This window comes from Prosopis cineraria, unplaced genomic scaffold, assembly GCF_029017545.1.
Source record: "Prosopis cineraria cultivar Desert tree isolate PC_DT_omini unplaced genomic scaffold, ASM2901754v1 PC3, whole genome shotgun sequence".
NCBI classification, from domain to species: domain Eukaryota; kingdom Viridiplantae; phylum Streptophyta; class Magnoliopsida; order Fabales; family Fabaceae; genus Prosopis; species Prosopis cineraria.
In genome coordinates, this window is record NW_026555334.1 from 40,853,758 (window position 1) to 40,866,499 (window position 12,742).

Here is a 12,742-nt window from a genome sequence, read left to right on the forward strand (position 1 = left end):
TGCATAATATGCAGTCATAGCCTCAGTGGTTCACAGCTCAACGCAGAGCAGGATCTTTATTCAAAAGCGGTCTCTTCATTATTTTTTTTTCCAACTTTTGGTGAAAATGGACCATTGACTTTCAAGTGTTTCCTCGCCCACCAAAAAAATTCAAAAAAGGGGGGGGGGTGTGAATGCCCGGGACGAAATCAATAAGCAGAGCCACATGTATCATTACACTGATAGAAATTAGAATGACTAGATTGCCCAGAAAATAAAATATTCTGAGGAAGAGCAACCATATTATTAACCTATTAATATTAATTGACCAATCGAGTGAGCGCAATCGAAAGAAAAGTAAAAGCAAACAGAGCGAATGAATTACCAGCAATTATTTAGGATGGATTGAAATACGCGATCATCAGCCTTTCTTGTTCAGTAATCAGTACAATATTAGTAAGGGAATTCAACCTTTAGAAAAGGGTAAAGAAAAGGGTAAAATTATCATGTTTATCTTCATTGAAATCTTATCAAATGCCTTCATTGTAAGCATATGCAGGACTGTGTTGTTAGATGGTAGATACCCACTACGCACATTCACATTCTATGGATAGGAAAGTCGCGACAGTGAGCCGATCATTCTTTGCTCAAGAGAAGATACTAATGAAGTAGAGTGCTAAAGTAGACAGTGGACAGCCAGAACCTAAATTTCTAAAATCAAACAAGGTTATCACTCATTTATTGATCTAGTTCTTGTTATTTCATCTACTCTCAGCACAGTATCCTTCATTCCGTCGTTTAATCTATTTCCCTATATCACAAAAGATCAGGTTAATGACGGGGAGTTAAATTATATTATATCATTGGTAAGATAATAAAGGAGCAAAGAAGCAGAGCAGAGCACAAGAATCAAGAAGTATAACCATATTTCCCTGTTACAGAATAGGCAAAAACGAAAGGAAAAGCGAATCGCTTGGTCCATATTCTACATCTAACGAAGGAGTGCATAACAGCAATCATTCACACGACCATCGCTAATCCCAAAACCACTGCGACCCACGTTCCTAATCCCAAAACCACTGCGACCCCTTTAATCATGATATTCCTTCTCACCTAACTCAAAAATTCTTCTATTTTGTGTTTTGATTTACAGGACACAGGAAGGGTATGAGAATCTCCTTCCCTTTCTTTTAGTTTTAAAACACTGTCATTATTTCCTCGTCTTCCCGCCGGAGCACGCACGCTAAGCTCTGCTCTCTTCATAACATGAACAAGGCTTATCCTCTAAGCATTGCATTGGCCTTGGCCTTCACATTAGTTTGCTGTGTCACACAATCTCTGGGTTTAACCCAAAATGACACCCACGCTCTCACCCAATTCCGCTTCCAGGCTGATGCCCATGGCTATCTTCTCGCCAACTGGACCGGCGCCGACGCCTGCGCTGCTTTCTGGCGCGGCATTCAGTGTTCCCCTAAAGGCCATGTCGTCGGCGTCTCGCTTCCTTCTCTTAATCTCCGAGGCCCTGTTGATTCTCTGTCTTCGTTAGGCTACTTGCGCCTCCTTGACCTCCATGATAATCGCTTAAATGGCAGCGTTGCGCCTCTCTCTAACTGCACGAGTCTTGAACTTCTTTATCTCTCCGGGAATGACTTCTCCGGCGGGATACCGGCGGAGATAGCGTCGCTCACGCGTCTACTCAGGCTTGACCTCTCTGACAACAACATCCGAGGTCCCATTCCTAAGGAACTGTCCAAATTGACCGCGCTTCTCACGCTCAGGCTACAGAATAATGAGCTCTCTGGGAAAATCCCTGATTTTTCTGCCTCTCTGCTCAAACTCAAGGAGCTCAACATGACCAACAACGAGTTTTATGGAAGCTTACCTGATGGAATGTTGAAGAAATTCGGCGACGTAAGTTTCTCTGGGAATAAAGGCTTATGTGGATCAAGCCCATTGCCGGTATGTTCCGCCACAACAGAGAATCTGCCATCTTCTTCAGCATCGGCTCCGACAGTTCCTTCTAAGCCAACCCCGTTTCCCCAAACAAGCGCAACTCCTCCTCCCAAAAACCAACCCCGAAAGGGGTTAAGCACCGGAGCTATCGTAGCCATTGTGGTGGCGAATTGTGTGGCATTGCTGGTATTGACCTCTTTCATCGTTGCCCATTGCTGCGCCAGAGGACGAACCTCCGATTCTGTGGTTGGCAGTGAGATTGGGAAGAGGAAAAGCGGGAGTAGCTATGGAAGCGAGAAGAAGGTTTACGCGAGTGGGTGTGTAGACAGTGATGGAACTAGCGGGACAGACCAAAGCAGGCTTGTATTCTTTGACAGAAGGAGTCAATTCGAGCTGGAAGATCTGCTCCGAGCATCGGCGGAGATGCTGGGAAAAGGAAGCTTGGGCACAGTGTACAAGGCAGTGCTCGACGATGGGTGTACCGTGGCCGTGAAGAGACTCAAAGATGCCAACCCATGCTCTCGGAAGGAGTTCGAGCAGTACATGGATGTGATTGGAAAGCTCAAGCACCCCAATATCGTGAGACTCAGAGCCTATTACTATGCCCGAGAAGAAAAGCTCCTCGTCTATGATTATCTTCCCAACGGAAGCTTGCATTCTCTTCTTCACGGTTAGTCTCGGTCTTTCTGATTCCAGATACAATTTCTTGAGTTCATATAATCTAACCTGATCATCCCTTTGATATATAGGGAACCGTGGTCCTGGAAGAATCCCATTGGATTGGACGACAAGAATAAGCTTGGTTTTAGGGGCAGCCAGAGGACTCGCTCGGATTCATGCTGAATACAGTGCAGCAAAAATACCTCACGGCAACATCAAATCTTCCAATGTTGTACTCGACAGGAATGGCGTTGCTTGCATCTCTGACTTTGGCCTGTCTCTGCTTCTGAACCCTGTCCATGCAATCGCAAGATTGGGTGGATACAGATCTCCCGAGCAAGAAGAAAGCAAGAAGCTGTCTCAGCAGGCAGACGTGTACAGCTTTGGCGTCTTGCTGTTGGAAGTTCTGACTGGGAAAACCCCGTCCCAGGAGCCTTCACCGACACGTCCTAGGTTGGTTGAAGATGCACAAACCGTGGATCTCCCCAAATGGGTTCGATCTGTAGTGAAGGAAGAATGGACAGCGGAAGTGTTCGATCAAGAACTGTTGAGGTACAAGAACATTGAGGAAGAGCTCGTGTCCATGCTACACGTGGGTTTGTCGTGTGTGGTGACGGAGGCAGAGAAGAGGCCAACCATGGCGGAAGTTGTTAAGTTGATTGAGGACATCAGGGTGGAGCAATCTCCTCTAGGCGAAGACTATGATGAGTCTCGCAATTCGCTTTCACCTTCCCTTCCGACCACTGAAGATGGACTAGCTTAAGACTGTTCACTGCCAGGTATTTGATGCATTGTCTCATTGCACTTTGGCTAGTTGTTAGCAATATCATATGTATCAACATGGTTAGCTATTCATATTCTGTTATTTCATGTGTTTTTTTTGTGAAATTTCCCAAGATCTGTGAAACTTTCCTTGTTGCACCGAGGACGAATCTGACGATATTGTGGTGGAGCTTAGAATAAGCGTTGTATTTGTGTCAGTGCTGGGCCGTGAGACGCAACGGTCTAGAATTTTAATTGCCCTAGAGCACCAAATCTTGCGTTGAATTGCGGTAACAAGAGCCAGTAAGATTAAATATTTATTTTTGAAAGCTAATTATGCGTTTAATTTCTTATTAGAAGATCAAGACCCGTGCCATGAATTCAAACTTGTTAGCTGCAAGAATTGAATCATTTGATCAGAAGAGGAGCTTTTCTTGACTATTGGAGTCCGAATTTCGGAATCACCATTTAAAAAAATATATTACTATTTTCCTGAATGTTCAAGAGTAATGTGAAAGTGAGTCTTTGATATATTACTTTATGTGATTTGACTATAAATATTTTTAAAACAAGAAATTTTTGGGCGTAATGGAGGCATTTAGAATCCAGAAACTTCTGAGCCCCCATTTCAACGTAGGAATAAATCCTCGCAACGAAGTTAAATCTGTGTTGAATTGCTTGTCTGCATCAATTACTAGTGCCTTACTCTTACAATTAACCCGAAAATAACAAGTGTGCATTTTTAAAGGGCAAAAAATTACCCTTCAACTAATTTTCAAAAAATCCCAATTTTCCACCACTAGATGCCATGCTTGATCAACCTATCAAGCTTGTGATGTCTGTGTCTCTTCTACAGGAAGCCGGTTCCAAAGTCGTAGATGATGTTGAATTTTAGCTCCGTTGGCTCATTGCTTTGGTTTGGTCAACCAGTTTTGTTGTTTTTCAGTACTTTTTCGCACGATGCTATTGAGAGATGTTCCAACTTCCAACGTGAAAACTGAAAAACCGCTTCTGTGAATGAAAAAGAAAAAAAAAAGAAAATTAACAATATTTTATTGGCTGTAGTGCCAGTGCTTATTCAAAGTCGCATTAATGGCAACATGAAAATCGGAAAAACATGCGAAACACGATGAATTTTAGAATAATTCTAATATTCTAATATTTTAAGGTCTGAGTTGAAGAATAACAAAGTTTTTGTTGATGCGAAAACTAGGGTCAACTTTTGGCCCCGAGTGAAAAGGGGACAGATCAATCCACATTCGAGTGGTCCCTTCCCGTCTTAATCTTCTTGTCCCCCCGATTTGATGAAGTATTCTCATCCATTGGTTTATTTATGAAGACTCGACAAAAAGAGAGTATTGTTTCATGCAACAAATCGGATGCCAAAAATCAACTTATAGTACTCCCTCCATTTTTATTTGAAAAAAAAATTATTATTTTTTATTTTTTTATATAAATAAAATCATATATTTCAATAAGCATTTATTATAATTTTTCAAATTACTCCTCATATTTTACATTGATAAAAAAATAATTAATATATATTTATATTGATTAATATAAAGTATTTAGTCTAATTTTTTTATTTTTAAATATAATTATGATAGTTAATTAACGTTATAATTATTTTATTCTGTAACAGGAGTATATTTTTTGAGTCCAATCTCGTTAATGTTGACATCAAAAATAAGACAAGATCAGGTAAGCTCCCATCCATCAGGCCTGAAAAATGACCGCAAACGTTCATAATTTTGGCCTCGTAGCTTATCATTTCTACTATTATTATATAATGCAGTGGCACCTCAAAATATCAAATATGAAATTTATAAACATTTTAATTACTCTTGGATTTCATGAATCACGTTAATACAACACCAAAAAGAAAAAAGACGGGGCACATATACAACTCAATAATTTATACATATTTTTTTATATTTATTATAAAACACCTCTAATCATTTTATTAAACTAAAGAATATCAGTTAGGTTATCAATTTTGTGTAGAAATTTTTTTTAAAATTTTATTTATATTTAAATGAAAAATTGAAAGGACCTTTGAGATTGCCAGGAGCCAAACCATCAACGACGGCCCATTGAAATTGACCTGGAAGTAGGCTGCGCCTGAAGCCCACGTGGCTGACCAGGGAGCAAGAGGGACCCACCCTCCTGGCATTTTTCCCCATCCCGTGCCACGCGTCACCTTCTGCGTGCGTCACGCCTCCACGCCAGACCAAGCTCCGTCCCATCATCACACCCAATAAATAGTTGCACGGTGCCGTACTACCGCAAAACGACCGCGGCTGATGGGGTCACTCCAACCTTCCACGTCCCTGTTCCCGAGGGATTGACCTTAAAAAACGATAAAACATAGATTTGGTTTCATCGGTGGATTATTATGTGCTTCAATTATAATGACATCATAAATGCTGCATAATTTAACTTAAAAATTATATTTTTTTATTTATGAAAATTATAGTATTGTTAACAAATCTCAGATTGAGATATAAATAATGTTTTTCTTTTATAATCTTAAAAAGTGGGGGTGATAGATAATGGCAAACTGAAAACTATCATGAGGATTGTTCTTTGTTGAGAACAAAAAGAATTGCGGAAAACAACAATGATCTAAGCAACCTGACAAGGTTAGGACCCCATTTAGGTTTTCCAAAAGTGTGGCAATGAAGAGTTCGAGTTCTCCATGGCTATTTATTTTAATAAAATGATATCAAGGAATTAGTTTAGTTTCCTTATAATAATTAATAATATGCGTCCCATAAATGTGGTGATTAAAAAAATGGCTAAATGGAAAGCCAAGTGGGGAAGAAACATAAAGAGCGTAGGCATATTCTTCGCTTTTGATGTTTGAAGCCCTTCTTCTAAGCGAACTCCCTTCTTTCTGATCTTCATTCTCTTTCTCTTCCACAGGAGTTGCTTCTGCCTCCAAGCCATCGATAAGCGACCATGCATTCTACCAACTTGCTTCTTGAAGAACCTATTAGGATGGTCTCTATTATAGAGCCATCCAAGCCTGTGAGTTTCTTTGTTATTTTCTCGTCTTTTTCTCTTTTTTTCGTTGTGATATGTGGCACTTTGAATGTCTGTCAAGATTGATCCATGGCGTGCTGTTGGGGGGCCTTTTCTTTTCTTTTCATTTTTCTGTTGGATTTGAGCTTTGATTCATATTTCATCTTCTTCCTAAATTTGTCGTTCTTTTCGAACCTTTTCAGAGTTTCTTTCCTGCAATGACAAAAATCGTTGGTACACTGGGTCCCAAATCTCGATCTGTCGAGGTTATTTCTAGTTGCCTCAAGGCTGGAATGTCTGGTATGAGATTACGCTACCTTTTGGTATCCTCTGGTGCTTTCCAATTCTGTTTCAACTCGTGACCTATGATAGTCATTTCTTCGTAAACTCGTGGCCTCCCGCCTGGTAGATGACTAGCATTTTGTTATTTTTGCTATAACATCAATGGGGAGGCTTTACATGGATTGTTTATTGTTTCTTGCAGTGGCTCGTTTCGACTTCTCCTGGGGTGATGTGGAGTATCACCAGGAGACCTTGGGGAATTTGAAGACCGCTATCAAGAGTACTAACAAGCTCTGTGCTGTGAGTTTTCTACTATGCTTTCCTGATGCGTTGGTTAAAATGAAAGCAGAAAGTCGCTGCCTAGACGGTCGTGACAATCCATTATTAATTTTTACGTTGAGTGCCTGAGCAATTTCAAATTATGCTCCACCCATTTCTGCAATTGTGTTTTTCCATTTCTCTTAGATTCTTATTCATGTACGGGATGCGTTAGTGTTTGTTATTCTATGTCTTTGTCAGGTTATGTTGGATACGGTGGGTGCAGAGATGCAAGTTGTTAACAGAAGTGGGACATCTATATCCCTTCAGGCAGATGGTCTTGTTGTCCTTACTCCGGACAAGGGGCAAGAAGCCTCGTCAGAAATATTGCCTATCAATTTTGATGGACTAGCAAAGGTTCATTGTTATTCTCTGCCTTCCGTCCTCATGCCAAGTTATTATATGGGGTGTATGCCTGGAGTCGATCGTGTCAATTATTATTATAACTCAACTTTTTGAATGTCTATGTTGATTTGAACTCAATATTCAATGTTTGTTCTTTTTTTCAGTCAGTGAAGAAGGGAGATACTATTTTTGTTGGTCAATACTTGTTCACTGGCAGTGAAACTACTTCTGTATGGCTAGAGGTAACTTGAAAAAACATAGCAGTGAGTCTTTATTGCTGGAGCTCTCCATTTTATCTTGCCTTAAATAATCTGCTTTGATTTTTTTCACTTGAGTTACCAGTGCGTGCATCAATTTTTTCATGTGGGACTATACTGGGATACTGTGTTATTAAAGTAGCAATTTTGTTAATTGTAGTTCTCAAAAAAATTATTTTTAATAATTTGATCTCAAAGGTCTTGTGCATAAATAGGAAGTGTTGAGGTTTTCCATGTATGATAAGTTTTATCATAATTTGTGCAGGTTACTGAAGTCAGAGGCTCAGATGTTGTCTGTGTAATAAAAAACTCAGCAACATTAGCTGGTGCATTGTTCACTTTGCATGCCTCTCAAATTCATATTGATTTGCCCACACTTACTGAAAAAGACAAGGAGGTAGTTTCTGTCCAAAACGTGCTCGTTTAATTGATCTGCCTATTATTCCACAAACTTTTCAGTATTTGTGTGGATATTGTTTGTTCATGTTAGAGCATGAGGCTTTTATTATTACTATTATTTTAATTTTTTTGCAGGTTATAAGCACCTGGGGTGTGAAAAATAAAATAGATTTTTTGTCATTGTCATACACCCGACATGCAGAAGATGTTCGTGAGGTAAGTTTCATGGGCATCACTTGGTTTGAATCACCTCAAATTCATAATTGCTAATTTAACTTCAAGCTTCTATTGCTGTTTCAGCTTTATTATTAACATGCCTTCATATTTTTGTAATGCAGACTCGGGAATTCCTTTCCAAATTAGGTGATCTCAACCAGACTCAAATTTTTGCAAAGATTGAAAATGTTGAGGTTAGCAGCTTACTTTCATAGTGTACTGGACAATTTTCATCTCTTCAGAAGATAGATTCCTGTTGGCAGTGCTGCCTCAAATTTTGTGTTTACATCTGTTCCCCCACCAGGGATTGAACCATTTTGATGAGATCCTACAAGAAGCTGATGGAATTATCCTTTCCCGTGGGAATTTGGGCATAGATCTGCCACCTGAGAAGGCAAGTTTCCTTGTTGAAATCCGTGTCCACAGTTTGAATTTCTTGAATTGTGTTTTGTTGTGTCTTTGTCTTGATTTCTTGGATTTGATTCTTATGGCATATTATAATGTACTTTATACTTTCTTATGCATGGTGATGATTGGTATTCCTTGAGTAATTTGAAACAATTTATATATAGCACGCATTGAGTGTTGTTGCATGCTTTTGGAATGAAATGGGACTCTTTTTGTTTGAACTGTACATGCCCAATGAAATTAACTTCTCTCGGGTAACATGACATATGCTTGTGACTCTTTGCATTTAGTGAATTTTAGATTGTTTCAGACTGAATGTTGAAGAAATGTTAACTATATGCTGTAAGGCTTTTGCAGGTATTTTTATTTCAAAAATCTGCTCTTTACAAATGTAATATGGCTGGAAAACCTGCTGTCCTTACGCGTGTTGTGGATAGCATGACCAGCAACTTAAGACCAACTCGTGCAGAAGCCACTGATGTTGCCAATGCTGTTTTGGATGGTAAGTCTCTTGATTTATGATTTCTCGTTAGGTGAGTGCTTAAAATGCTGTCATGTCTACATTAGCTTGCATGTTTTCCAGTGAACTTTTACGTGTGTGATTATCTGATAAAACAACAACAACAATAAGCCTTATCCTACTAGGTGGGTTTGGCTACATAGATTGTATAACGTCATGCGCTTTATTATTTATCAAGCTTTTAAAAATGTTGTTAACTAATAGAGAGAAAATATTTCTCTTCAAATTGTAGATTTAGGTTCTATAATATTTTGTTTCTCCTTCGTATCCAGTGTGCCTTGGGCTGCTCTGCTGTATTAATTTGCTTGATAATAACTAACCTTTTTGGGTTATCAAAGACATGGAAAATTTATCTTGATACTGATATTGAGCATTTAAGTCTTCGATTATTTTGTTTTTCTTTTGTTACTTTCTGTCCAATGCAACCTAGTTAGAACTCAGATGCCTTTAAGCTGGATATGTTTGCTGAGCTGCTATGAGTAAATACAGGAAGTGACGCAATTCTTCTTGGTGCTGAGACCCTACGTGGGAATTACCCTGTCGAGACTATTTCTACTGTTGGCCGAATTTGTGCAGAGGTAAATCCTATTTTTTACTAAATTATATTCAGTACTTAAGATGCTGATGTGATTAATTTAAATTTCTCTGGACATTCCTGAAAAACTTTCTCGTTAAATGTTGAGCTATGGCTTGAGTTCCTAATGATTTGGCATTGATCAATGATTTTTGTAGTTTTATGATTTTTTTTTTTTATTTTGCTGAGTTAGCCTTTTGGTTTGTGCACGCACCTTTGAGTTTGTTCGTGATAGATGTCTTAGCTGCTGTAGTGTGGCCATCCATAGTCATCACTTAATGTTTTCCTGTTTGGCTCAGATATGGTTTTTCTAACAACCAATGCAAATTTATGTTTATTTTTATGTTCCACTCTGATTATTAAGCCATTGTGTTGGAACTTCTTGAGAATGTGCACCGTGATGCAAACATAACATGGGAGGTAGTTGAACAGGGAGCCGTGACTTTATGTATTCAATTTGTTCTAGAAAACAAGAATCAAGATATACCTAGATAAGATGTTAGGTTCCAAGATTTTTGGCCCTTATACCTACATTGTTCAATTTTTTCTTTTATCTTGGACGTGTACTTCTTTTTTATTCTTTAGCCCCCCAAAAACAAATTATTGGACTGAAGGACTGGCTCTGGCTATCAATGTGGCATCGGTTCTGTGAATCATTTGTGAGGAACTCCTTGGATTAATGTGTGTCTCTGCATGTGAGTTAATATTCATTGTTTTTTCTCCCGCAGGCCGAGAAAGTTTTCAACCAAGACCTCTATTTTAAGAAGACGGTCAAATATGTTGGAGAACCAATGACCCACTTGGAATCTATCGCATCCTCTTCGGTATTTATACTTTAATTTTGTATCACAATAGCAGATTCTGGCTCATCTCTCTCCCTGGTATTACTTTATACTTGTGTCATTAACAGAAGGAGGCCTCTTTTATTTGTTCTTCTTTTGTTAGGTACGGGCGGCTATTAAGGTGAGGGCTTCTGTTATTATTTGCTTCACTACAACTGGAAGGGCTGCAAGGTACCTCATCTATGAGTAGCAGAAGAGTTTAAATATTTTAATTCATGGAAATTTGAAATAGCTAACTTGTCTCAAATTTAGTTAAATTCAGGAATTTTATAGTGGCTTATGTTGGTATCCATGAGCAAGTTTTATTTTCATCCCCTTCATTTATCACATCATCTCGAAGGCTTTCTTTCTGAACGTGCAACATTTCCTCATCAGATTAATAGCAAAGTATAGGCCTCCCATGCCTGTTCTCTCTGTTGTGATCCCTCAAATTAAGACAGATCAGCTAAAGTGGAGCTTTACTGGAGCCTTTGAGGTTCGATCTTGATTTTTGATTCATCTATAGCTTGATTTCTGTTAGCTATCTGTATATGTGGCTGAGCCCGGTCCCCCAACTTTTTTTAATGGTTGGAATTTACTGATTTTCAGGCTTAAATATGGTGAGAAAATTTCTGATAATTATTGCATTCTTATCTATCTTCACTTGTCTGTTTAAATTTATGTTTGGACTTTGATCGAATATATGACTGTTCTTCTGAAGAATGATTATTAATAATTTTGATAGCTGATTATTACTTCTTAAAGAAACATTTCAGTGCCTTATATTGTTAAACAAGGACTATTTAATCTTTTTTCCCCCTTTTTCCTTGTCCAGGAACAACTGTCAACTGATATGTGGGAAAGCTTATTTTCGTCTAATGTAATTAGTATACTACTCTTTACTAAATATTGCGTGTATGGAATCATTAGAATACCTCATTGCAGCTTAATTTTGCTTTCACATATTCTCAGCCTTTAGCCTTTTACTCATCCTTTATACTTGTATAAAAGCACATGTGGTCAGTATTTATGCTGTACATTGGAAGATGATGCTTCACTGGCTTGGTTGTGGTTCCGCTCATTATTACCATGAAGTATAATTTGCTCACATTTGTGTGGGAACATCTCCAAATTTGTAAAGAAGTTCTATTTCTATGTCACAGGCAAGACAATCGCTTATAGTGAGAGCTCTCTTTCCTTTGCTTGCTGATCCACGACACCCTGTAAGTTACTGTTTGCTGTTTTTCTAGTTTTCCGCATCTAGTTTATCTTACCGTGGAGGAGGCAAAGTCTTTGAATCTAGATGTAGGCACAGAGATGCTGGACTTAGAGCTGTGTGCATACTAACAGTTCTGCTTCAATACATTGTCAGAAGTTAGATCCGTAGAATTCCCTTGTCCTCGAGGGAGATGTAGAGAATACCATAGTTTTGATCTGTGAAACTCTGATTATGACCACCAACATTGATTAGCTGTTCCCATGATTCATCTTTTGGCTACGTTTTCTGAACTTAACCTTCATTATAGAGATCTGTATGCACAGTAATAACAAATATTAATTTACTGTGTTATTGTCCCGGCCTCCCGGGTATATTACTGTTTAGCACCATAGTTGTCAGCATGAATGAGCAGTGAGGAAGGAGTGGGACCCGCTTGCTTGATGAGCATGTCTCTGTCATTCTCACATGTTCCATGGTATGCGTAATGACTAGAATTTGATGTCATAAGTGTGTGCATGCAGGCGGAGTCAACAGGAGCATCGAATGAGTCAATCCTGAAGGTTGCCCTTGATCATGGAAAAGCGTCAGGGGTTATAAAGGCACACGACCGAGTTGTTGTCTGCCAAAAAGTTGGTGACACATCCGTCGTTAAGATTATTGAGCTTGAAGATTAAGACACATACCTCCAACTCGACAGTTTAGGCTTCTTTTTGGTCATTCCTAAAGTATTTGAAAGCAGCTGATCATTCTGCTTCCACTTTTTGAGGTTATAATCTTGACATCTCCACTGGGTTTGGTGGCTAGTTGCATTTTTTCCCGGTTCATTGGACATTAACGCTGAGGCAAGAAGGCAACTATCATTGGCTGTCAAATAGAAAATCAGAGGAACGTGGGCTTGTTGCTTATTCTTAGTTAATTGTCATACAGCATATTTTGGAAGTAATATTATTCGATATGATTTTGACTAACGATTCTCAAATGGTTATTGCTCAAAAGCTTCTATTC

General features: G+C 38.8%; 2 protein-coding genes across 5 annotated transcripts; both read left to right on the forward strand.

Annotated features, from left to right (window-relative positions):
• Positions 1 to 941: 941 nt before the first annotated feature.
• On the forward strand, positions 942 to 3,705 carry LOC129305068 (leucine-rich repeat receptor-like protein kinase PXC1). Of its 2 annotated transcripts, XM_054944983.1 has the most exons (3): positions 942 to 2,602; positions 2,682 to 3,371; positions 3,490 to 3,705. In XM_054944983.1, exons 1-2 carry the CDS (start codon positions 1,246 to 1,248, stop codon positions 3,353 to 3,355), a joined length of 2,031 nt encoding a protein of 676 aa, XP_054800958.1. In that variant the 5' UTR covers positions 942 to 1,245; the 3' UTR covers positions 3,356 to 3,371; positions 3,490 to 3,705. The 2 variants fall into 2 exon arrangements, with proteins under 2 accessions (XP_054800958.1, XP_054800957.1); XM_054944982.1 differs by having other exon boundaries at positions 944 to 2,602; positions 2,682 to 3,705.
• A 2,498-nt stretch (positions 3,706 to 6,203) lies between these two features.
• Positions 6,204 to 12,742, forward strand: LOC129304420 (pyruvate kinase 1, cytosolic-like). Of its 3 annotated transcripts, XM_054944061.1 has the most exons (17): positions 6,204 to 6,384; positions 6,582 to 6,678; positions 6,863 to 6,960; positions 7,180 to 7,335; positions 7,488 to 7,565; positions 7,846 to 7,977; positions 8,115 to 8,195; positions 8,318 to 8,389; positions 8,500 to 8,589; positions 8,961 to 9,105; positions 9,613 to 9,701; positions 10,426 to 10,521; positions 10,643 to 10,710; positions 10,915 to 11,014; positions 11,354 to 11,398; positions 11,682 to 11,741; positions 12,259 to 12,742. In XM_054944061.1, the coding sequence occupies exons 1-17, from the start codon at positions 6,316 to 6,318 to the stop codon at positions 12,409 to 12,411; spliced, it is 1,629 nt and encodes a 542-aa protein (XP_054800036.1). In that variant the 5' UTR covers positions 6,204 to 6,315; the 3' UTR covers positions 12,412 to 12,742. The 3 variants fall into 3 exon arrangements, with proteins under 3 accessions (XP_054800036.1, XP_054800038.1, XP_054800039.1); XM_054944063.1 differs by lacking the exon at positions 11,354 to 11,398 and having other exon boundaries at positions 6,206 to 6,384; XM_054944064.1 differs by lacking the exons at positions 6,204 to 6,384; positions 6,582 to 6,678 and adding an exon at positions 6,735 to 6,783.